Here is a 27,915-nt window from a genome sequence, read left to right as displayed (position 1 = left end):
TACACCAACAGAAATACTATAGTAGAAGAGCTAATGAAGAGAGAACTGTCAAAAATAGTCGTTAACATTTGTGGGGTGGACATTTATCAGTTTGAGAATCATTGCTTTAGGGTATCCAAAATATCATTCCTAACAGTCAAACATTAAAATTTTGCCTTCCTTGCCTTTCAGCTCTTTATTTTGGTGGGTTTTGTTGTGCAGCTAAGTTCCCAGTGAACTGTGTCTATAACATAGTTCTATAACTAGAATCATCTTTTTACTGCTAATGGCATGAACGCCCACCCTTTGTCTCCTGTCTATTCAAAAATGTTATTCTGTTAATACATAATTACCATTTCGTTTCTATTCAAAAAAAGAAAAAACAAATTGAATCAGCCAAATAGTTTATATATGGTCAATCAATCTACTAAAAATAGCAACCAAATCTATCTTGAATCACATCCTGTAGTCTACAAAAAAAAAAGAGGAAGAACATAATAGATATTATAGATGGGATGGTCATGGCTTGAACATTTTTTGCTCATAGTAAAGGCTGAACTGATTTTGATGATCTTTTGATATGAGTATATAGAATGAAAACAAATACTAAATCTTTCTTCTTTTTTTTTTTTGTAGAATATTTTTGTCTAAATGCAGTGTTCTTTTTCTTTTCTTTTTTTTTTTGTACAATTTTTATGTTAAATTCTGGAAACTGGAAGAAAAGGCTGACATAAAGTAGTAGTGTCTAATCACTATAAAAGATCAATACTGCAAATGCTTTATTTTTGTATGCCATATCTAAAAGTAGAACTCTTGTAGATATGTTCAGAAACTGGTTGTTTGTTAGAAGTCCCATGCATCACTTGATATTTAGCTTCCACATCATAATCTTATGGGCTTTGTGTGCAGTGATATACCAAATGAAGACAGTGGGTTAATGGCCAGTGGAAAAAAGGAAACAATCAGCAACAAAATGAAATTTTATTATCCTTTCATTTTATTGTTAGACATTTTATATACCAATATAAAAAAATACCTGTTTTAAAAACAAAAGAAAAGATCAACAATTTATGACCTAACATAACCTTATTTTATTATTTTCATTGATCCTCTGTGAAGAATATCAGGTCTGTGAAAGCTGGTCCCTAGTTGGGGTGTTGCACTCATTAATGTCAGATCATGGTTTCAATTGTGAGAACGGGTAGCACATTGTGTTCTTGAACAAAACACTTCATTTCACATTGCTCCAGTCCACTCAGCCGCGAATGAGTTCCAACAATAAGTGGAACGTTAACCCTGCAATGGACTGGCATCCCAATCAGACTGAGTGGGGGAGTGTTGTAATCTCAGTTACTTAAATTCCATGGGAGCCAAGTTAAGTGCCAAACTTGTGAGTTGTAGGACTCCTGACAGAATTTTGTCTGAGTAAGGGGTTACCAAACCAAACCTTTGTTTGATCTCAATATCTTCTATATGAGATCCCTGAATATTGATTTTAATGTCTTTATCAGTTTGAGAATCACTGCTTTAGGAGTATCCAAAATATGGTTCCTCACAATCAAACATTGAGATTTTGCCTGCATTACCTTTCAGCTCTTCATTTAGGTGGATTTTGTTGTACAGCAAAGTTCCCAGTGAACCGTCTGTACCATAGTTATAGTTCCATAGCTGGGATCGTCTTTTTACTACTAATGGCATGAATGTCCGTCCTTTGTCTCCTATCTATTCAAAAATGCTATTTTGTTAATACAAAATCACTATTTTGTCTCTATTCAAAAGAAGAAATATATAGTAAGAAGTCATCTTATATATGACATGTCCATATTGAATCAAGCTTAACTGTTGCCAGATGCCCTTCTTGTGGTTAGCTGCTTAATATAGTCATTGATTTGATGTTGTCTTACAAAACTCTGAGAATCTACTTACAGCTTTTTTACTCTCTACATTCAGTATTTAGGAGTATGGACAACACATTTTTTTTCACTTTGCATTTTATGGCATTATTTATTTTCTTTTTCATTCATCTTCAAACGTTGTCCAAGCTGAATTAGCCAAGCTAAGTCTTATCTGTGCTTCCACCAGTGGCTCACTGTATAAACAAAAGTATTTAAAGCTGTTTCTTCCTGCCTTCAGCCATTGGTTGTGATAATAAGCTGTCTCCCTCCTTTTGCTTCAAGCAGATTTTTTAAGACACTTGAGAATAAAAACCAGAGATAAAAACTTCTCACTGCTTCAATTGTATTGGACATTTTATAAATTTTCAACAATACATACAGAATAAATATAATTTAACCCTTTGCCTGTACAAATCATTTTCATAAATTTGTCCTAAATGTTCATGCTTGTTTTCAGACTTTGAGTCATACATTTTGAGTAATATGAAACTTTCCATTCATAAGTCCCAGGTTATTCTGGTGGTTAAAAAAATTTGCGAATATGTATTATATGTGATAATAATAATGAAATTATTGTATACAGTGCTCAGGTGCACCACAACTTGTCAAAAGTGTGTATAAAGCATATGCAGTAATGTACAAATGTCTGGAAAGGGAACAGTGTAGGAGTCAGATACCTGCTTGCGTGTGAATGGAGGGGAGAAAATCAGGTGTAGTGTTGGCAAATCTCAGAAAGCATGGAAGTTTTGAAAGATGCAGTGCTCCAACAATTAACAACTGATGCCGGCAGTTTGTTCCATACTTCAGCAACTCTTAGCGTGAATAAATGTTTCCGAAAGTCATGGGAGCTGTGCTGTTTTCTGACTTTGTAAACATGTCCACGGGTGTTAGACAGGTGGAGTTTGAAAAGGTGCTCAGAGTTATTGTTAGTAAGATGGTTAATAATTTTATGGGTGTCTGCCAAGTCAGCTGCCAGATGTCGGAGTTTCAACGTATCCATGCCCAGGGAAGTAAGGCGTTCAGAATATGGCAAATGCCTGATGGAGGGTGATGCAATAGATATCAGGGAAATATGTGCTGTGTGTTACATATAATACACAGGACAGGCAATTGGTTAAGATGCTGTCAAAATAATTTTGTTTGCTATAATATTTTAATAAAATAAAAAGAGGAGGATGCAATTCAACACATGAATTATGGGCTTCCATGGTTAACTTTTTGATTTTTAATAACACTTTTATTTTTCCCTTCCTGATTTCAATGAATTGGATTGTGGCTATGTTGAGGCATTGTTTTCAAATGTTTAGTCAATCTGTGAGTTTATGAGACATATCTAAAGATGCAATATAAACAACATCATCATCGTTTAGCGTCCACTTTCCATGCTAGCATGGGTTGGACGGTTCAACTGGGGTCTGGGAAGCCAGAAGGCTGCACCAGGCTCAGTCTGATCTGGCAATGTTTCTATGGCTGGATGCCCTTCCTAATGCCAACCACTCCGTGAGTGTAGTGGGTGCTTTTTACATGCCACCGGCACAGGTGCCAGACTAGGTTGGCAAACGGCCACTATCGGTTGGTACTTTTTACATGGCACTGGCACATTTTTTTTTTTAGACTGAAGAAAGCATAAACACACACACACACACACATATATCACCATCACCGTGACCGACCAGGCTATCAGATGTTGTTACACATCGCTGGTCACAATGCACTTCGTATTGTTTTAACCTTCAAGTTAATTTGAAATTTGTAATTCTAAAGTCCATCCTTGTCAGGAATTGTGTCAAGCTGATTCAACTTGAGAGTTACATTAAACCAGCCATATCAGCCCCAAATATTCTACTTGCTTTGTGTTCAAACTGACCAGATCCAGCCTCTCACACCTACCCCACAATGTCATTCTAAAAAAATAAACAATCATATCATTGGAGTCTTGAAGCCACAAGATATCTGTTACCCTTTACTTATTTCAGGCACTAGATTGTAGCCATGCAAGGGCACTGCTTTGAAGAATTTTTAGTTTAATGAATCAACTCCAGTATTCGTTTTTTAAGCCTGGTACTTATTCTATCAGTCTCTTTTGCTGAACTGCTAACTAAACACACCGTCATCAATTGTCAAGCAGTGCTGGGGGGACAAACGAAGACGCACACACACACACACATATATATATGGAGGCGCAATGGCCTAGTGGTTAGGGCAGTGGACTCGCAGTCGTAGGATCGCGGTTTCGATTCCCAGACCAGGCGTTGTGTGTGTTTATTGAGCAAAAACACCTAAAAGCTCTACGAGGCTCCGGCAGGGAGTGGTGATCCCTGCTGTACTCTTTCACCACTCTTTCTCTCTTCTGTTGGCCTGCTCGCTTAGCCAGCGGGGTGGCATCGTTCAAAGGCTAAAACAATGCGAACGCATTGTGACCAGCGATGTGCAGCAACATCTGATGGTCTGGTCGGTCACGTGATATGTATATATATATATATATATATATGACAGGCTTCTTTCAGTTTCCAACTGCTAAATCCACTCACAAGGTTTGGGTTTGAGGCTAGAACAGAAGACACTTGCCCAAGGTGCCACACAGTGAGACTGAACCTAGCTCCTAGTGGTTGGGAGGCAAGCTTCTAACCACACAGCCGCGTGATTAATTCAAAACAACATGAATAGATAAGCATTACATTTGACAGAGTAATCTGAATGCTGTGGAATACACAGCCACTTTAAGATTAAGGAGTCAAATGTTCTGTTGATCAAACACCTGAATGCTCATTGCCAAAACTGATAAAGGATTCATCATTCTCTTGACTCCCTACCTCCCCTACCTCTTTCTCTCTGTCTTATAATCTTTGTGTCATGACCCCTTCACCCTACCTTTGTCACTGCACTCCCTCACCTGTACTACTAACAGTTATTTGGGTCAAGGAATGAAGTTTTATTTTTCAGTGCTTTTACCCGTGGGCAAAGTGCAACACTACTGAAACAAAACATGAATTTACAGGTTCTCCAATCCCTCCACGCTTATGGTATGATGTAATAAGGCGGCAAACTGGCAGAAACGTTAGCACGCCGAGCGAAATGCTTAGCAGTATTTTGTCTGCCACTACATTCTGAGTTCAAATTCCGTCGAGGTCAACTTTGCCTTTCATCCTTTCGGGGTCGATTAAATAAGTACCAGTTATGCACTGGGGTCGATATAATCAACTTAATCCGTTTGTATGTCCTTGTTTGTCCTCTCTGTGTTTAGCCCCTTGTGGGTAGTAAAGAAATAGGTATTTCGTCTGCCGTTACGTTCTGAGTTCAAATTCCGTCGAGGTCGACTTTGCCTTTCATCCTTTCGAGGTCGATTAAATAAGTACCAGTTACGCACTAGGGTCGATATAATCAACTTAATCCGTTTAAGGTGGCAAGCTGGCAGAAATGTTAACGTGCCGGGTGAAATGCTTAATGGTATTTTGTCAGTCTTCACATTTTTTTTTATTTTAGCCCCTTGTGGGTAATAAAGAAACAGGTATGATCTAATACCAAGGAGCGTTGTATATTATAGATTTAGTTTTCTTAATTGATTATTATAATAAATGATTTTTTTTATGCCAATCAATATATTGCATATATAACTCAAGTAATTGATCACTCAATAATACTTTTATATTTACAAGTGTGTATGCGAGTGTGTGTGTATATACATACACATAGGTGCAGGCATAGCTATGTGGTAAGAAGTTTGCTTCCCAACCACATGGTTCTGGGTTCAGTCCCACTACCTGACACATTTTGTAAAGCCTTGTGAGTGAATTCAGTAGATGGAAGCTGAAAGAAGCCTGTCATGTATATGTGTGTTTGTCTCCTTCAACCACTTGACAACCAGTGTTGGTGTGTTTATGTCCCTGTAACTTTGTGGTTCAGCAAAAGAGTCCAATAGGATAAGTACCAGGCTTAAAAAAATAAATACGGGGGCGGGGGTCAATTCATTCAACTAAAAGTCTTCAAAGTGGTACCCCAGCATGGCTGCAGTCTACTGACTGAAAGGAATAAAAGAAAAGATAATATATATATATATATATATATATATATATAATATATATATATAATAAAAAGTAACAACAAAAGAATGAGACCTCGATATTAGAAACAGGATTATTTATATATGCTATGATTTAGAACAAACAGTATAAGGTTATCATTATAGTACTCGGAGTTTCGAATTTCAAAGCAAATAGCTACAATACATTCTCATTGGCTATTAATGGCAATAGACGCTGTGAAAAACCATTGAATAAAAGGAAAGTTACTCTAATAGAAAAAAGTTTTAAAAATTAAAAATACACGTGATCATATTCTCACAATACATAGACATAAACCTCCTGCATTCACAACGTCTACATATGTACACACTCATGCAAACATGTATACGTACATGTACATACACACAAACATATATGTATGTACGTACTCATATATACACATATCCACACGTGTGTATGTATGTACTCATACATACATATATGTTTGTGTGTGTGTGAGCATGTACTTATACATGTTTGTGTGTGTGCATATGTAGACATGAATGCAGGAGGTTTATGTCTATGTATTGTGAGAATATGATCTCATGTATTTTTCATTTTTTAAATTTTTTTATTTGTCTACCTATTGAAGTAACTTCCCCTTTTTTCAATGGTTTTTCATAGCATCTATTGCCATTAATATCCAATGAGAATGTTTCATAGCTCTTTGCTCTGACATTCAAAACTCCTAGTACTATAATGACAACCTTTAACTGTTTGTTCTAAATTATAACATATAATATATATATATATATAGAGAGAGAGAGAGAGGTAATTAATAAATTATTATTTATTAATTAAAAAATTGACAAACATCCCTTACAGCTGTTTCAATTCAAGACTTTCAGAAAATTTATTAATAAAATCAAAAATTATTTGAAAGTCATAACACATCAGAGGTAGTTTAAGATATACAAAATAGGTTTTCAATTCCTGCATGTTGACTAAATGGCTGCAAACCATTAACTGATAAAATTTATGCATAAAGAACATATTATAAAACATGATATAGACCTTAGAAAGAAGAAGAAGGTTGTGTACATTGGAGTTGGAAAGTAAGAATAGATCAATATATTCAACTAGAGTGTTTAGTATAAGAAAATCTCAAGTAGATATATTGGTAAAAATGTCATATATTGTGATATTATGTCCATCCATAGTAAATCAATAGAAAATTGCTATGTAGAGTGTGCATAGTTATTATTAATATTTAATTCAGTTGGAAGATATTCCAGGCAATCTATTGCTTATTATAAATATCGAAAGTTGAATATATTGATCTATTCTTATTTTACAACTCCTCCAATGTACACAACCTTCCTCTCTTTCTAAGGTCTATACCGTGTTCTGTACTATGTTCTTTATGCATAAATTTTATCAGTTAACGGTTTGCAGCTGTTTGCTCAACATGCAGGAATTGAACACCTATTTTGTATATCTTAAGCTACTTCTAGCGAGATTTGACTTCCAAATCATTTTTAATGTGAAGTATATTTGTCATCTAAATATGGCTAACCACTAAGGGTGGATGTTACTGTAGCTTGCAAATACCGACGTAGGTCAACGATGGGAAGGGCGGCTTCCCTTTGCAAATACCGATAGGACACAGAAAGTGCATCAATAGCCAGCTGGAGATGTTCTCCTGGGGCTACAAGCTACAGTAATATCCACCCTTAGTGGTTAGCCATTTTTAGATGGCAAATATACTTCACATCGTCATGCAGTAACTGTTTATACCTTGTTCAGAGATTTATTATTGCTTAATAATTTATTAATTATCTCTCTATTTTCTTATCTAATTAGAAGGAATAAATATATATAAACCATGGTTTATATAGTTACCTTACAGCTGAATATTAGTTGTAATGTTCAACATTCTTTTTGTAGGTAACTAACCAGTACTTTCATAGAATTTTTCTATCCCTCAATGAGGTTTGTAACCTTTATTTGTGTGTGTGTGTGTGTGTATAAAAGTTTGGTAATGCAAACAGGAAAAATAGTACTCAAAACAAGTTTGATAAGTGCTGAAGCACCAAACTCTCACCCCTTGTGTCACTCTGTTACTTCTGCTAAATATCAACAAATGTATGCACCTGTACATTCACACAAAACACTACTTCACATCAAAGACTTAAAAGACACGGGAATAGCTGTGTGGTTTCAGATTCAGCCCTGCTATGCAGCATCTTGGGCAGGTATCTTCTACTCTAGTATCAAGCTTACCAAAGCCTTGTGAATGGATTTTATAGATGGAAAATGAAAGAAGTATATCCTCTGAGCGTGTGTGTGTGTGTACATTTGTGTTTCTTTACATTTGCACTTTTCCAAAAATTGCTTAGCTACAAGCAATGGTGTTGCTATCATTTTTTCCTATCGACAGATTGTCTGCAGATTTTCCACTTTCAACGACAGGAATAAAATGTCCCTCACTAGAAAAGTAGGTAAGAATAAACAACAAGTAGGACACCTGGTTGTAAAACAGTGCTTCGGTAATATATCTATGGATAAAGAATTCAAACCAAGAAGTCTGAGAGTCAAGATTTTCAACACAGAACTGTGAATCTCACAAAATATATTTTGTCAGATTGACAACTGTTTCAAATATATATGTGTGTAGGTGCATGTGCTTATGTGTGTGTGTGTGTGAATAATATATATACATGTGTTAGGATAAATCCCAACTGCTTTCTCTCGAAGCTTATTCCATTATTACAATCTTGAAATCTTCAAAGCCACAGTCGAACCAATTCTACTATATGGCTCAGAAACCTGGACGCTATCAAAGGAGCTTGAGAGGCGGTTGGATGGAACCTACACTCACCTCCTTATGAGAGCTCAAAATCTCTCGTGGAAGCACCATCCAACCAAAATGCAAATATATGGGAAACTACCACCTGTGTCATCTCTTGTGAAAGGTAGGAGAGTCCAGTTTGCTGGACATTGTTGTAGAGCTGAAAAAGAGGTAATTTCTACTCTTCTCCTCTGGAAGCCATCTACCCGCAATACCAGAGGGTGCACACTCTCCTACCCTGATGTAATCTCCAGGGATACAGGCATCCAGCAACAGGACCTCCATAATGCCATGTTGGACCGTGAAGTCTGGCGTAGCATGGTAAATTCCATTGTCTCGACCACGGTCGAACAATGATGAATGATGATGATTACAATCCAATATGTAGTCTCAGTTGCTGCTGTATGCTAATTCAAAATACATATTAAAATTGAGAATTATAGAAATATTATAGGCACAGGAGTGGCAGTGTGGATAGGTGCAGGAGTGGCTGTGTGGTAAGAAGCTTGCTTACCAACCACATGGTCTTGGGTTCAGTCCCACTGCATGGCACCTTGGACAAGGCCAGTCTCAGGCCAGCCAAAGCCTTGTGAGTGGATTTGGTAGATGGTAACTGAAAGAAGCCTGTCATATATATATGTGTGCGTATTTGTACGTCTGTGTTTGTCCCCCACCATCACTTGCCGACCTATGTTGGTATGTTTGCGTTCCCATAACTTAGCGGTTCTGCAAAAAAGACTGATAGAATAAATGCTAGGCTTACACAGAATAAGCCTTGGAGTCGATTTGTTTGATTAAAGGCAGTGCTCCAGCATGGCCACTGTCAAATGAGTGAAACAAGTAAAAGAATATATATATATATTCTTTTATTCTTTTATTTGTTTCAGTCATTTTTATTTATTTATTTTTTTGTACAGGTGCAGAAGTGGCTGTGTGGTAAGTAGCTTGCTTACCAACCACATGGTTCCGGGTTCATTACCACTGCATGGCACCTTGGGCAAGTGTCTTCTACTATAGCCTCAGGCCAACCAAAGCCTTGTGAGTGGATTTGGTAGACGGAAACTGAAAGAAGCCCGTCATATATATGTATGTATGTGTGTGTGTATATGTCTGTGCATATGTGTTTGTCCCCCCCCCCCACGCACAATCGCTTGACAACCAATGGTTGTGTGTTTACATCCCCGTAACTTAGTGGTTTGGCAAAAGATACCGATAGAATAAGTACTGGGCTTCTAAAGAATAAGTCCTGGGGTCGATTTGCTCGACTAAAAAACAGTGTTCCAGCATGGCCGCAGTCAAAATGACTGAAACAAATGAAAGAGTAAAAAGAGTAAGTGTTATTTCCTATTTGCTTCTATCCAGAAATCAAAGGAAATGACTACTATTCCCTTCAAACTTTGCTTTTATGACCTAAACATCAACGTTTTCAAACTGACCTATATTTAACATTACATTTTAGACAGATTCAGTGCTAATTGCTGAATCAGAAATATCATTAGAGCAAATATTCTGCTCAATACCACAGATTTGCTTGTCTATTTGACCTTACCCACTCGAGCATGCCTCCTAGTGACAGACAATATGTGCATTTGATTATGTGCAGGAGTAGAGGGGGAGCATCATAGCCATGTATTGAGAGGGTTGGGTATGCAAATATGAAATAACAGTTACTACCCAAGGACAAAAACTATGTTACACAGTTTAATCAATTTTTTTCTACCCATAAAATATCTGGCTTCCTGCCTATATATATATAAGTTAGCAATATTCAACAATTTGAAAAGTAAACAAATTTCTGCCAAAACAAAAAAAATATATGGAAGAAAAAAAACGAAACACAAATCTAGAAATAATCTAAATGTATTTTTATTAGTATTTTGTTTGTGCTGTTGCTTTATATTTGGGAGAAATACATGGATTAAAATTGTGGTATTGTTTATAAATATTATGAAAATATTGTATGCTTATATATGTCTCTCCATACACTCCATTGTGTTTGCATGATTAATCTGTCCAATTTCCATTGATTCTAAATTAGGGTGTGTGTGTATATGTATATGTACATGTATATGTATATGTATATGTATGTGTGTATATATATATGTGTGTACATATATATGTATATATATATATATAATATATATATATATATAGATAGATAGATAGATAGATAGATAGATAGATAGATAGATAGATAGATAGATAGATAAAACTTACTTGGAAATGGATGTGTGGCGTTCAATCATATAGTAATATAATAATATATATACATATGCATATATACACACATACATGTACATGCCTACTTATATATGTATATATATATATATATATATATAGAAATTCGGGGTGAGTACTTGATAATTGTACTTGATAATGTCGTACGTGAATGAGAGGATTTGCATCCCCAACCAAGAATTTTTTATGTAACACATGTCCTTGTGGAAGCTGTTGTGCGCGGCTGAAGAAGGCCACAGACATACATTATGCATTGTTATAAATCTGTCTAATAAAGGCCCGAATCATAGGTACCGCTGAATCCTTCGCATCATGTTTTTATTTTATTTTGATCAATTATATATATATATATATATATATTATATATATATTATATATATATATATATATATATATATATATAATATATATATATATATATATGAATATATGGGTACAGAACATAAAAAAAACATGAACAAAATGAGAAACGAGAACATAAAAAACAAAAGCCTGGAAAACGAACTTTTTTTTAACAACAATGAAGGGAATGTTCGTTATGTTGCCTGTCTTCTTTCTCTATTTGTTACTTTCATTGTTCGAAAAAAGCTTGTTTTCCATGCATTTGTTTTTTTTATGTTCTTCTTTCTCATTTTCATAAAATTTTTTTGACGTCATATATATGAAGGATGTACATGTATGTGTGTATATATGCATATATATATATATATATATGTAGCGGAGTACGTACACTTTGTTCTCTTATATATATATATACACACACACACACACACATATTTACATATGCATAAGGGATATGTATGAAACTATAAATATATTTATTCATACATGCACACACACACACACACACACACATTTATAGAGATAACTTCCTTAATATTTATACATTATATCTAAGTATACACACATACACACACACACACACACACATATATATATATATATATATATAGTTTCATTAACATTTTATGTGTGTGTGTGTGCATATATATATATATATATATATATATATATGTATCATCATCATCATCATCATCGTTTAACGTCCGTTTTCCGCGCTAGCACGGGTTGGACGGTTCGACCGGGGTCTGGGGAGCCAGGGGCTGCTCCAGGCTCCAGTCTGATCTGGCAGTGTTTCTACAGCTGGATGCCCTTCCTAACGCCAGCCACTCCATGAGTGTAGTGGGTGCTTTTTACGTGCCACCGGCACGGGGGCCAGGCGAGGCTGGCAACGGCCACAAACGGATGGTGCTTTTTACGTGCCATATATATATATGTATGTACGTACATATATATGTATGTATGTATGTATGTATGTGTGTGTATATATATGAAATTATACAGATGTATCTGTGCTTAATTAAGTTGTAGTTTCGAAATACACTTTTTTTCAGCAATTCGTAATCTGTTGTTGGTTTGCATTGATCAATAAATAAATGGTTCATTAGTTGAAGTTAAAAGGAAATGTCTTAATCTGTATTGTTTTGTACATTTTCCTAATAAAATAATATAATAACAATCATTGCCCTGTGTATGTATGTGTTTTGTTTTTTTCTTTTGCACCCATGTGGCTTGGGATTTGATCTTACTTATATAGTACCTTCTGTTTCTATTGTTTCACTGAGCCAATGAGGAAATATGTATCTGCTGGTCAGTTAACTCTTTAGAATTCAGATAGCAGAAACCATCTAATACCACAGAAGGAACCTCCTGGGCATTTGAGGAAATCTATTTTTTTGTGTTTTCTTCATGTTTATGCTCCTGCACAGGAGCAATATAATACAAATATGCACACACACACACACACACACACACACACACACACAACACATACACACACAAAGAAGAAAAAATAATAAGCATTGAAAATGCATTAAATTTTCATACCATATCTATTTGAATAAAACAAGTTTTTATTTCTTAACGTAGGAGGTAAATAGATGTATATACAACAGTAAAAATAAAAAATATGTTTTCATATAACAAAAGTTTTCACATAATAGTTTTGCTGTAAAAATATGTGTATGTTTGAAGTCGGTGAGCTGGCAAAAATGTTAACACATCGGGCGAAATGCTTAGCATCTTTAAGTTCTTACTTCAAATTCCACCGAGGTTGACTTTGCCTTTCATCCTTTCGGGGTCAATAAATTAAGTACCAGTTGTGTACTGGAGTCGATCTAATCGAGTGCCCCCCACCCCTCACCAAAAATGTCGAGCCTTGTGCCTAGAGTAGAAACGAATATGTATATGTTCTCATGAGGTGAATTTTACTCACACTATGCAAAAAGAAAAAGGTAAAAAAATCACATATTACTTGGCTGATTCTCATATACAGAAAAGGTTTTTGGAGGAAAAAGTGTTACTGAATAAATTTTAGTACATGTTATAGCCTAAAGGAGTTTTACATAGAAAAAAAAAATCATATTTTACTGACAGGGCCAAATTCTCTGGTTGTTCAACTTATTAAAGTTCAAATTATGTCTTTTTCAATGCATTTTAAGACTGTATGGTAAGTTTATGTGTGATTAATTACATATAGTCATGTCACTTAGATATATATATATATATATATAAAATAAGAAAATGGAGGAATACACTTTAATCAATAATCAACTACCAGATAATACCTATTCACATAATTTATTAGGTGCTTTACTGGCAGTATATTGGATATATGTTATCTCATGATGGGTTGCACTCACAACCCCTATCTCAATTCATATATATATATATATTACTTTTTATAATTATGAGTATAATTATAATTAGGGTTCAGCAAAAAGAATTTGCTTTGCCACATACTGCTGGATACCTTTCCTAATGCCAACCGCTTGACAGAGTGTGCTGGCTGATTTTTATGTGCCACCAGCAAGGATGCTTTTCACAGCACTGGCACAACTCCGCATTTTATGTGACACCAGCACCTGTAAAGGACAATCCTGTATGTATGGATGCCAGTAATTTTACTTAGCTTGATATATCTTCTCAAGTACAGCAAATTGCCACAACTCCTGGTCCCCTGTCATTTACTCAGTGGAGCCCAGCTTCCTGAAATTCACCAACAGTACACCTGTTGCCCCCTACCTCCATTTCTTTTTTGGTTTTTCTTTTAAACTTATTCACTATTCACTTCTATGTTCTGTTCATGCAGTTTTTGGTTACTTTTTCTGATGAATTGTAATACTCCTGAGCACTACTCTTTTACTTGTTTCAGTCATTTGATTGTGGCCATGCTGGTGCACTGCCTTTAGTCGAGCAAATCAACCCCAGGACTTATTCTTTGTAAACCTAGTACTTATTCTATCAGTCTCTTTTGCCAAACCACTAAGTTACGGGGATGTAAACACACCACCATTGGTTGTCAAGTGATGTTGGTGGGGGCAAATACAGACACACAAACATATACACACATATACATACATATATATATATATACATATATACGACGGGCTTCTTTCAGTTTCCGTCTACCAAATCCACTCACAAGGCTTTGGTCGACCCGAGGCTATAGTAGAAGACAATTGCCCAAGGTGCCACGCAGTGGGACTGAACCCGGTACCATGTGGTTGGTAAGCAAGCTACTTACCACACAGCCACTCCTACACCTATAATAAATTCATTATTATTATATAATTAATGTGGAAGTTGTCTAAAGTTGGAGGTTAATATCTTGTACTAATACTTCACAAATCCCACAAACACTGCAACAGTAGTCTATTGTTTTTTTGCTTTTTATATATTTTTTTTTTACTAATTCCTATCCATATCAATTTTTTAAAACTAGACACAATGCCAGTAGCACTATGGTCAATTAAATGAACACCACTGAATCTGACATTCATTTTATTGATCTAGGGATATAAATGTAGATCCTAGAGAATTGAAATTAAATACAGCAAGGTAATTAATATGACATTGTGCTATTTCTGCTAATTTGCCATCCTCGTTTCAGTTAGATGTAGATTTTAAATGGAAGTGTATTTATTTCTCCCTAGAATTAGATATCCTGTGGTGCAGGAGTAACAGTGGCGCAGGAGTGGCTGTGTGCTAAGTGGTTGCTTACCAACCACATGGCTTCAGGCTCAGTCCCACTGCATGGCACCTTGGGCAAGTGTCTTCTACTATAGCCTCGGGCCGACCAAAGCTTTGTGAGTGGATTTGGTAGATGGAAACTGAAAGAAGCCCGTTATATGTGTGTGTGTGTGTATGTTTGTCCCCACCAACTTTGCTTAACAACTGATGTGGATGTGCTTACGACATCCCCGTAACTTAGCAGTTCAGCAAAAGAGACCAATAGAATAAGTACTGGGCTTACAAAGATATAAGTCCGAGGGTTGATTTGCTCGACTAAAGGTGGTGCTCCAGCATGTCTGCAGTCAAATGACTGAAACAAGTAAAAGAGTAAAAGAATCAAACTACAATAAAGAAGTGAGCAAAATAACATATGGCATCGTAGGTGATGAACTCATTTTATTCATTTGTTTATTTTTACATCCATTTGTCTATGTTAGCATGGGTTAGATGAATATATATTGAGGCATCATTTTCTTACAGCATGGTGCTCTCCCTGTCACTTACCCTTACCAAATAAGGGATTTTTTTTTTTGTTTTTTCCATCAGAAATTAAATTAGTAAAATACATTTGATTTCTAATTGTGACTATTTCACTTACTCTGATAATACTCCTGATAAAAGTATGGATATCTCATCATCCAAATTTAGCAGGTCACCAAAAAGAGACTGATGGAATAAGTACTGGGATCAATTCGTTTGACAAAAAAAAAAAAAAAAAAAAAAAACCTTCATGGGAGTGCTCCAGCATGGCTGCAGTCTAATAATACAAATAGAAGATAAGAGACTAATGATAAAATTTCCGTTATCTTGTTCCCTGCAGTCAATAAGGCTGATTACCAACCAGTGGATATTTTTGATCATGGAAGATCAAACAACTGATTCTATGATATTAAGGCATGGGGAAAAACATAATAAATATTTGTTCTTGTTTTTATTTCCATATTTAAACACAATCACAGATTTTTTTGTTTTTTCTCTTTCTAAAATTTTACAATGGCCAGAGTTAAGCGAGCAAGAAACTATGACAAACCAAATGTTTAATTTGTTTTCCCTCTCCATTAAACATGATTGCTAAATCCTGATTTGAAAGCAAAATGTTCTAGATTACTGGAAGGACAAAAACAAAAGCAAACACAGAAAGAAAAACCCCAGTTGACATATCCATTGATTTTTTTTTTTTTGATGTCTCTTTATGTTTATATTTCTATCATTTAATAAACTAGTGGGTTTACAGTAATCTCCCAGTGTAACTATGTTACAGAGTATATTTTCTTTATTAGATTATTGTATTGATTTATGGCTCAATATGTTTGCGGGCTTATTTTTAAGTGGCTGTTTGTGATAGAAACAAAGGGATATGACAAATATTCATGCACATGGCTTAGTAATGTTGTTTGTGTTTTCATAGATTTCTCAATTATCTGTTGTTCCTACTATGAGCAAATAACAAGTTAAGATTGTCAATACAAAATATTAAACATTTAAAAGAGAAACAAAACTTCTGACAGGATTTGAACCACATATTCATTCCTTGACAGGGAAAAACTTCATTAACAGTTACACCACACAATACCTGCAAATCACTGTATCTGGAGTTATGTACTAAAATCTAATTTTTTCTGATACTTTACTCTTTCTGGGGTATAGGCCAAGATGGTGGTTGCTATTCCATGTTGCAGAACTAGCCTAAGCTTAAATATTCTATCACAAACTCTGACTACCTCGATTACTTTATCAACCCATTTCTCACCAAGGAGTATACCCATGCCCCGCAACCCCATCACTGTTCCCTACCAAGAAGATCTGTGATTAACCTAGCAGAACTGCCTCTCCACCTTACCTCTTGGATGCATCACAAATGTACACGCCTCCATTCAAGCATCTCAACAATCTCACCAGACCTACCTTTCAATGTGCCAACTCTGAGGGTGTGGGCTGGTAAGACCAGGGATGGGGGACCCCATTTTGCCTCTGAAAAGAAAGCTTGCATGTGCATTTGGTAGACATCATAAATATACAAACAGACCTCAACCTGCATACATTTCAGTCATTTTATTTTATTTGCATCACAATCACTATGTTTACCAGAATAAAGACACTAGATAGGGATGGAGGGCAGGGAAAGGGGAGAGGGCATTCCATATAGGCAACCATTAGAGGTGCTAGGAGAAAGGCTTCTGGTAGAGGTTAGAAGAGAAAGACTTCTGGTACAGGTGGCAGGGGTGGGTTGAGAGGGCACACCAAGAATGATGAGAGACTAGAGAGACTATAGATGCCCTATTCTCTAGCTAAAGGTGATTTGACATATCCACAGACAAAAACAAAAGCTGTTAATTAACAACCAACATGGGAAAGCAAGGACACATACATAGTTTGGGCAACTGAAAATATTGTGGGTAACAAAACTGAGGGGGAGAGAGATGAACTTTTCGAGAATTAGAGCTACAGTAGAGGAAACAACAGAACATTTGATTAAGATAGTGGGTAACTAAACAAATGAAGAGATAGAATTTTTGAGATTTAGAACAACAGTAAACAGAATTGAGCAACTGGGTTTCTTAACTTCACTGTAACATACAGCATGGAATAATTATAATTATGATGATAAAGTGAGAGAGAATTGAACATTGGATTTCTTTACTTTACTATAATAATAATTATGATGATAGTTATGATGATAAAGCATGTAAAAAAACAAAATGTGTTATTTAATTACATTAAAAAATAACATTTTTTGCCACATTAGTGTCACTCATATTACATATGCATTTTTCTAATGCTTCTTTCATTTTTCTTTCACAACACATAGTTAATGGTATTTGTATTTAGTTGTGAAAACTACTCGTTAATAAAATAGCAATTAAATATTTTCAGTAATTTCTTCAACATTTTTTCAGCCAAGATCTGACTTCTTCTTTGTTATCCTCATCATCATCATCATGATTTCAGGAATCAAATTTGTGAGTCTGTTTCAAATTTGATTCCCAAAATGGTGATAGTGATGATCCTAGTTGAATCAATTCTCTCAATTATGCAGCAAATGCCTTTGAGAAAGATATGAACATCTAGCCATCGCCTTCTCCAATAAATCTATAGACTATAGAAAAACTTTTTTTAAAAAATGACAGCTATCCTCAGGAGGACAACAGCATAGCAAAACCAGGCAAGTTTTATTTTATTTACATTCATCTTTGTAATATCAATAGTTAAATTCCACTGAGTTTTGCCATAATAAATAGCAGTTATATAAATTGAGATTGATTAAATTATCTGATCTTCTTTCCTTTACTGTCTGGTCCTATAACAATATAAAATATCAGTAAAGACCCTTTAATTTTTAGAACTTAGTAGAAATTTCCAGCTCCTCTCCTTCTGTGTTATCATCTTTTTCATGGTCAGTTGTTTTATTCGAATGAAAAGAAGAAGGCTTGCCAATATTAGTGAAATTATTAGCATCATTGTGTTGTGGGTTCTCTTCGAAAGGAAGCAGACTGCATTTCCTTTTATTTTTTAGTTTTGAACAACGACATTTCAGTGTAAATATATCAAGTGCAACCACAAGTGCAAATATAGATATCATAATGATTATACCCAATGTTCCAATTGAGATGGATGAAATTCTGTTGTCTTCTATGCTGATTTTCTTCAAGGTTTTCGCCTTATCTTTAAGTCGCTGGTTCATATTTTGTATATCAGCCAACAGCTCATCTATTGAAGAACTTGATGAGGAAGTAGGCCACAAAACACTGCTGCTTGAGTAAACAAGAGTTTTACTCATGTTGTCAAAGCATATTTCTGTGCAGTAAAGTAATTGACTTGTTTCTAATGAAAGCAATGTGAAACTTGTTGAAAGTTGAACTGGTTCAGAAGTTGAAGGCCATAAAGTCAAAGGAAACAATGAAGATTCTGAAAAAAAAAAAATGTAAATAAATATATATTCAAATATATACATGTATAAACATATGAATGTTCACATACATATATATATATATATAAAGTTAATCCAAACAAGAACAAAAAAACAACAATGCAAGGACGTGGAACAAATAAAGTATTATTGGACGCTCAGGAAAGAAGGGAAGAAGGAGGGTTTGACGTTTCGAGCGGAGCTCTTCGTCGGAAACATAGGAGAAGGAAAGATCCCGAGAAGGGAAGACAGGGGGAAAAAAATCGCTAGTGATACAGACACTCTTACTCTTTTTTACTCTTTTATTTGTTTCAGTCATTTGACTGTGGCCATGCTGGAGCACCGCCTTTTAGTCAAGCAAATCAACCCCAGGACTTATTCTTTGTAAGCCTCTAGTACTTATTCTATGGGTCTCTTTTGCCGAACCGCTAAGTTACAGGGACGTAAACACACTAACATCGGTTGTCAAGCAATGTTGGGGGGACAAACACAGACACACAAACATAGACACACACATACATATATATATATATATATATATATAATATATATATATATATATATATATACGACGGGCTTCTTTCAGTTTCCGTCTACCTAATCCACTCACAAGGCTTTGGTCAGCCCAAGGCTATAGTAGAAAACACTTGCCCAAGGTGCCATGCAGTGGGACTGAACCCGGAACCATGTGGTTCGTAAGCAAGCTACTTACCACACAGCCACTCCTACGCCTATATATGCAATCATACATATATGTTGGGGTGCTGAAAAGTTCCTGGCTTTAAAGGTATTGCAAAATGCCTAGTTGGAGACCCAATCTTCCAACCTCTTTTACTGGGCTTAGAAAACTGAAGGACTGCTGCAATAAATGTGTGAATCTGAGAGGGGAATAGGTTGAATAAAATCATAATTAACTGATCCTCCCGTATTTTCTCTTACCCAAAGCCAGGATCTTTTCAGCACCCTTTCTTATATACATGTGTATGTGTGTGTGTGTGTGTATGTGTGCATATATATATAGAGAGAGATAGATAGATAGATAGATAGATAGATAGATAGATAGATAGATAGATAGATAGATAGATTATCTGAAGGCCCTGTGGTGCAATGGTAGTGCGTCTGACTCCAGATCAGAAGGCTGCGTGTTTGAATCACATCTGGGCCAAATAAATTTTATCTGTTAACATATATATATATATATATATATATCAAAACAGGAGATTGGGGAAAAAATTGGTATTATTTATTCACAATGACAAAAACATTTGTTGAGTTATTTCTTCACCATCAGGTCCATCAAGGGTAGCACAAATTTTGTCTGTAATCAAAACTTTTGAAAACTTGACTTTCATGTTATTTTCTGCTTATTTCAGATGATTTTGTATGTGTATTTTGCATAAAGGAGGCCTTTTAACTGATGTCACTGGTTTACTAACCTTTTATAGATGACATTGGATAGTTCTGGACACAGCTGTTTCGCCAATGTACTTGATAAGTTCCCCTCTTGTAAGACCTGGGTTCTTTAGAGCTTCATGCTTAATTTGTGACAGAGAATGTTGAGAAACAGTGCTTGACAGACCCTTGTCAGCTCTCTTACCTATCCTTATAGGAGCTGTAACAATCTTCTTCACATTTTGGTGATATCATCCAATTATTTTAGATATTTTTAATGTTGATTTACCTTTTGCAAGTTTAGAAGTAATAACAGATTTCTCTGAAGCAGTTAAGTCATATTTATGACCCATACTTACATGATTATCAAACCACTTTTAATAATTTGGAACACTGAAAGTTTGCAAATGGCCACGGTTTGTTTACACTTGTACAAAACCTCATGTTTTTTACACACCATGCACATATAACTGATGCCATCATTCTGTAGAAATTTCATCAAATTCCAACAATTAGTTTTTAATTAAAATAAACAAATATTATGTTGTTAATAATTTGAAATACATTGTATGTGTGTGTATGTTTATGTGTGTGTATGTATGTGTGTGTGTGTATATAGATAGATAGATAGATAGATAGCTTTAAGAGACAGAATCACCCTCAAGCAACTCAATCATCATTACTCTTTTACTTGTTTCAGTCATTTGACTGCGGCCATGCTGGAGTACCGCCTATAGTCGAGCAAATCGACCCCAGGACGTAAACACACCAGCATCAGTTGTCAAGTGATGTTGGGGGCAAAAAAAAAGACATACAAACACACACATACACACATATATAAGACGGGCTTCTTTCATTTTCCGTCTACCAAATCCACTCACAAGGCTTTGGTCGGCCTGAGGCTATAGTAGAAGACACTTGCCCAAGGTGCCACACAGTGGGACTGAACCCAGAACTATGTGGTTGGTAAGCGAGCTACTTACCACACAGCCACTCCTGCGCCTACATGGTCACAATATCTATAAAAGAGAATACACAATTTGGTTTGTGTCATGTTATCAAACTTACCTATAACGGGATGATAGCTTTCTGATAGGAAGTTTGATGATGATACAAATTCATCTGTCACTACAAAGACAAAATATTTGGGGTTTTTTATTCATTAATTACATTTTTTTGATTCATTAATCACATTTTTTGATTCATTAATCACATTTTTTTATTCATTAATCACATTTTTTATTCATTAATCACATTTTTTTAATTCATTAATGACATTTTTAATTCATTAATCACACTTTTTTATTTATTAATCACATTTTTTATTCATTAATCACATTTTTATTCATTAATGACATTTTTATTCATTAATCACATTTTCTATTCATTAATCACATGGAAGAGATTTTGTATGATCTTTTGTTTAAATATAATCTGTTAGGTTTTATCGTATGTTTTATTTGTTTCAGTCATTGGACTGCAGCCATGCTGTGACACAGCCTTGAAGGGTTTAGTTGAACAAATTGACCCCGTTACTACATTTTTTAAAGTTCTATCAGTCACTTACTACATTTTTTAAAGTTCTATCAGTCACTTTTGCTGAACTGCTAAGTTATGGAGAAGTAAACAAACCAACACTGGTTATCAAGTGATGATAGTGAGACAAATACGAACACAAAGACATACACATACACGTACGTATGCACATACATATGCACGCATGTGCACACACACACACACACACACACACACACACACAAATATGAGACAAACTTCCATGCAATTTCTGTCTACCAAATTCACTCACAAGGCATTGGTTGGTCTGAAGTTATAGTAGAAGACACATGCCCAAGGTGCCACATACTGGGATTGAACTCCAACCATGTAGTAGCAAAGTGATTTTCTTTCTTAGCCAAACAGTCATATTGATTGAGGGCTAAACCAGTGGTTTTCAACCAGGGTCCACATGGCCCTTGGAGGGCCATATAAGATTTTGTTGTTAAAATTTATCTGCAATAAATTTGTTAGGCATGGCTGTGTGGTAAGAAGCTTGCTTCCAAACCACATGGTTCTGGGTCCAGTCCCACTGTGTGACACCTTGGGCAAATGTCTCCTACTATAGCCTCAGGTCAACCAAAGCCTTGTGAGTGGATTTGAAAGATGGAAACTGAAAGAAGCCCATCGTGTATATATACATTGACAAAGGGCAAATACCCTGAAACGCATCTGTAGCTGTCTGACTAGCAGTGTGAAGCGGCTGACCTCCCTTGTTCGAAAGTTATAATGGACACAGTTTGTGTGTCAAATAGCTATCTTAAGGCGATGGCCTCATGGAGCTAATCAGCGACAGCTTTTAGTCTTATATCTATAAGACTGCCATATTAATATGGCGATAACAATTAATTTCCAGTAACGCTGCCGTAATCTCTTTTAGAGAGGCTTAGTAATTTTAATATTTCTATTATATATATATATATATATATATATATATAATAAACCTTTACATAAATAAATAACGTGAAATACACGAAGGGACGAACATAAAAGACAAACGGGTCATTCAAAGCCTTCGTTCTTCAGTCAGAAACTGATTCCTCATCGCAGATTTTTCGGCTGTTTAATTCTGAGATCTGCTCTGAATCAGCCAGCCTCAGAAGGAAAGAATGCAATGCAACAGAGACAAACATGAAACAAAAAAATCTGTTTTGGAGACAGTAACGGTTAAAAACATGGATGACACAGGCGCCCTACGGCTTTGAGACAAAAGGAGACACAAAAACAATATCAGCAAGCGTGGAAAAATGATTACCTTTTTGGTGATGAGACACATGTTGAACAAGCGGCCGATGGCAACAGAATGGCTGAGGCAGCAAGTCGCAAGAGGGTAAGAGAGAGAAGGGGGTAAGAGAGAGAGGGGACCAAGGAGGGTGGAAGGCGAGGACAGAAGCAGTGACCAAGAGAGAGAGGGAGAGAAGGAATCAGAGAGGCTGGGAGAAAAAGGCGGCAAAACAATTTGGCAACGAAAGAAAAAAGTTTAAAGACATCGTGCAGGGGTGGTGATATGATAAACATATATATATATGTGTGTGTGTGTGTGTGTATGTATATATCTATGTGTGTGTCTTTGCGTTTGTTCTCCCATCACTTAAGAACCAGTGTTGGAGTGTTTACATCCCTGTAACTTAGCAGTTTAGCTTCTAGCGACAGCTTCGGCTTGATCCGGTTAAGAACTTCTCCATTACTGTTATATCTAACACAGTGCTATCTAACACTCTTCTTTGCTTCTATATTTCCATTGATATACATTGATTTTGTTGCAATTGATTTCGAAAATAACAAAGAATTCAGCAAACCAACTTTCTGTTCACTCTGCGAAGCTCATGGTATGTGTGTGGTGGTGGGGAGAGGGTGACCATAAGCTAAAGGCTGTGAGAGAAAATGAGAATTACAAGATCTTGTGGGAATTCACCATAAAGACTGACCGTAATATTGAAGCAAAAATACCAGACATAATTATAGAGGATAAAACAAACAAACAAACTGTAAGATCATAGAATTTTGCAATTCCCTATGATAGCAGAGTCAATACTAAAGAAATCGAAAAAAAATTGAGGAATACGAAGACCTAGCTAGAGGTCTTCATGCATTATGTTTCTTACATGAAGAAATTACTGGGTGTTCTGTAAATGATTCTGGAATGCTACTGGTTGGTATCCATTCTACAAGAGATGAGGTACTGAACATAGACATGTTGTTTTTAATAGCTTCCTCTGAAAAAGAAAAAATATATATATATGTATATCTCTATATATATATATATGTATCAAATATATATCATACACATGTAACAAACCAACCCCAGTACTCAATTGTAAGTCTGGTATTTATTCTATTGGTCTCTTTTATGCTAAGCTGCACTGATATAAACTAACCAGCACCAGTTGTTAAGTGGCAGTGCAGGACAAACATACATGCATACATATTATTACTATTCTTATTCTTTTTATTATTATCATTATTATTATTATGTTTTTTCCTTCTTTCTTCAAATTTTCTTCCGTTTCTTGCCGGGTGTTTTCCATACACCTAGGGTAGAGAAGCTCATTGTATGCATTCCCAGATTCCCAGATTATTACTATTCTTATTCTTTTTTTTATTATTATCATTATTATTATTATTATTATTATTATTATTATTATTATTATTATTATTATTATTGTTATTATTACTATTATTATTATTATTATTATTATTATTATTATTATTATTATTATATTATTATTGTTATTGTCATTATTATTATTATTATAAAGGTGGCCAGCTGGTGGAATCATTAGCTTGAAAGGCAAAATGACCCCATCATTTCGTCCGTCCTTATGTTCTGACTTCAAATTCTGCCGAGGTTGACTTTGTTTTTCATCCTTTTGGGGTCAATAAAATAAGTACCAGCAAAACACTGGAGTTAATGTAATCGACTAGTGCCCTCCCACCAAATTTCAGGCTCTGTGCCTTTAGGAGAAAGGATTATTATTATTATTATTATTATTATTATTATATATAGAGACAGACAGACAGACAGACCGAAAGATGCAAATAACAAATAAATCAATTGGGCTAGATAAATAAAATATACATACACACACACACATGTAAAGAGAGAGAGAAAACAAAGATTGAAAATATGCAAGTGATGAACAATATTAAGTGTTTTCTATATTGAGCATCTCTGGATCTCATCTATTGACTCTCTCTCCCAATATATATTTATATCTCCATTCACCAAATTCACTTTCAAAGCTTTGGTTGGCCTGGGGCTATAGAAGAATATACATGTGCAAAGTGCCACACAGTGGGACTGAACCCAAGACCACATGGTTGGGAAGTAAGCTTCTTAATCATACATCCACACCTGTATTTAATAAGTTTTACTCGGCTCTACATTACTTTGTGGGGACATAGGAGGAAATATCTACCACATCAGAGACAAAGTATAGACTTTCAAAGGAATTCAAAATAGCTTCTACATGTTTAAACCTCTACTGATCAGCTGCAGTTATGTAGTGTAATGCTACTAAAGCAACATGAGTTATTTTTTTTACTTGTAGGTCCACATGTTGCAGACATGATATTGTCAGTATGCTGGATACGCTTTGATAACAGGCTGCAGTGTAGTATATGAGGGGGGTGCTGAAAAGTTCCTGTCTTTCAGGGTATCATGAAAGGCCTAGTTGGAGGCCCAACCTTCCAAGTTCTTTCACAGGACCTCGAAAAACTGAAGGATCACTGCAATAAGTGTTTGAAGCTGAGAGGAATATCTCTATATTTATAAAGCTGAAGTTGTGTGTGTATGGCAGGTTTGGTAGCCTTCAACTAACACTATCTTCTCCGAGACCCTGTGGCGCAAGTTGACCAAAATTGAGAGTATGGTAGAAGAAGGCTTGCTCTTTATTCCGTAGAAGATAAAATTCAAATCGGACCATGTTAACACCAAAAATTATTTATATCAAAAAGGTGCTTTTTTTTCTATGAAAATCCCTATTTTTTACAATTTTTTGACTGCTGTGTTGCCATTTTTCGGTGTATTTCAACCAGAAAAATGTTCACTTAAAGAGAATAACAAGCTACATAATGCAAAATGTTTACTTTTCAAAAATTCCAATTCTAAAGGGTCGAAACAAACCCGAGCAACTCTGGGCGATACTGCTTGTTTTGAATAAAATTATAATTTACTGATCCTCCCTGTATTTTCTTTTACCCAAAGCCAGAAACTTTTCAGCACCAACTTGTATTCAGTGACATTGGTTTCTTATATTGGGTGTCACATGAGAAGGGGTAAGCAAGATCAGTCATCATTCCATGGAGTTTGAACACATTAGTAACAATAGTCATTATGTGGGAGTAACCTTCTGATGGTGTTGAGTTACAATTGATGGAATTGTGTCTTGTGTGTGAATATCCCATTTGTTCCTCTGTGTTTCTGTTTATATTTTGGAACTTATTTCTTTTACTATATTTCAGTCATTAGACTGTGGCCATGCTGGGACACCACCTCAAAGAATTTTTTATCGAATCTATCCACCCTAGTACTAATTTTTTAAAAGCCTGGTACTTATTCTATCATTCTCTTTTGCTGAACTGCTAAGTTATCGGGGCATAAGCAGACCAGCACCAGTTTGCAAGTAGGGGTGGGGAGCCAAACACAAGCACAAAGACACACACACAGTGATATATGCATACATGTATACAATGAGTGCCTCTTTCAGTTTCTATCTATCAAATCCACTCACAAGGCTTTGGTCAGACCAAGGCTAAAGCAGAAGACATTTGCCCACGGTGTCACAAAGTGGGACTGAACCCCGAACCATATGGTTGGGAAACAAGCTCCTTACCACATGTCTATGCCTGTAATATATATATATATATATATATACACACACACACACACACACACACACACAACACACACACACACACACACACACATATATAATTCTTCGTTTTTCTTATTATCAGTATACATCATCATTATTGTTTAACGTCTGCTTTCCATGTTGGCATGGATTGGATGGTTTGACTGAGGGCTGGCAAACCAGAAGTCTGTACCAGGCTCCAATCTGATCTGGCAAAGTTTCTACTGTTGATGCCCTTCCTAACATCAACCATTCCAAGAGTGTAGTGGGTGCTTTTTAAGTGCCACATGCATGAGGTTCAGTCAATTGGTACTGGCATCAACCACACTTGAATGGTGCTTTTTTATGTGTCACCAGCACAGGTGCCAGTCAGGTAGCACTGGCAACAACCACACTCTAATGGTGCTTTTTATGTGCCACCGGCACGGGACCAGCCGGCCAGCACTGGCATCAACGCTCAAATTGTGTTTTTTATGTGCCACCAGCACAAGACCAGTCAAGCAGCACAGGCAATGATCACGCTCAAATGGTGTTTTTTATGTGCCACCAGCATGAGACCAGTCAGGCGGGACTGGCATCGACCATGCTTGAATGGTACTTTTTATGTGTGTGTGTGTGTGCACGTGCATCATCATCATTTAATGTCTGTTTTCCATGCTGGCATGGATTGGATGGTTTGACAGGAACTGGAAAGCCAGAGGACTGCACCAATCACTACTGTCTTTTTTGGTATTGTTTCTACAGCTGGATGCCCTTCCTAATGCCAACCACTTCACAGAGTGTACTGGGTGCTTTTTATGTGGCACCCACATCACCAAGATCATCAAGCAAGATGAAAACCCTTTAACTGAGAGTGGGAGTGATATTAAGAGAGGTGACAATGTGCCAGGTGATGTGAGGTTAAGCTATGATAGAGGGACAGAATCAGGTGTCTTGCTGTAGAGGAGATACATGGTTACCCTAGTCAAAGAAAGAAAGAGAGAGAAGAGGGTGCTGACATGCCAGAGTATACCCTCAAGGTACAAGGAGGTTAATGTAAATGGAGTAGTACAGAGGATTGGTTGGGGTGAGTAAGTAGGGAGTTCAAGAGCATGCAAATGGGGTGAGTGGGAAGGAGAATGCAGTGAGTGGGGATCATGGGTATGTTGGGGAGCAGTAGGATAGCAAG

The 27,915-nt window shown here is 36.0% G+C and overlaps 2 protein-coding genes across 3 annotated transcripts in view; one reads left to right on the top strand and one right to left on the bottom strand.

Annotated features, from left to right (window-relative positions):
* LOC115219174 overlaps positions 1 to 27,915 on the top strand; it is a 170,231-nt gene that overhangs the window by 63,123 nt on the left and 79,193 nt on the right. The gene's annotated exons all lie outside the window — the stretch shown is intronic.
* The window catches only part of LOC118765995, a 41,891-nt gene continuing 31,756 nt past the window's right edge, over positions 17,781 to 27,915 (bottom strand). Inside the window, exons 7-9 of one of the 2 annotated variants that reach the window (XM_036509003.1) lie at positions 23,997 to 24,107; positions 21,406 to 21,465; positions 17,781 to 18,944 (exon numbers count right to left, since the gene is read on the bottom strand). In XM_036509003.1, coding sequence (XP_036364896.1) covers positions 18,376 to 18,944; positions 21,406 to 21,465; positions 23,997 to 24,107 — 740 coding nt within the window. In that variant the 3' untranslated portion in view covers positions 17,781 to 18,375. The remainder of the gene's footprint in view (positions 18,945 to 21,405; positions 21,466 to 23,996; positions 24,108 to 27,915) is intronic. The other variant, XM_036509004.1, reaches the window with a different exon arrangement.

This window comes from Octopus sinensis, linkage group LG14 (assembly GCF_006345805.1).
Source record: "Octopus sinensis linkage group LG14, ASM634580v1, whole genome shotgun sequence".
Lineage (NCBI taxonomy): Eukaryota > Metazoa > Mollusca > Cephalopoda > Octopoda > Octopodidae > Octopus > Octopus sinensis.
The sequence above is the reverse complement of the archived record's forward strand: the minus strand, read 5'-3'. Positions and strand labels throughout refer to the sequence as shown.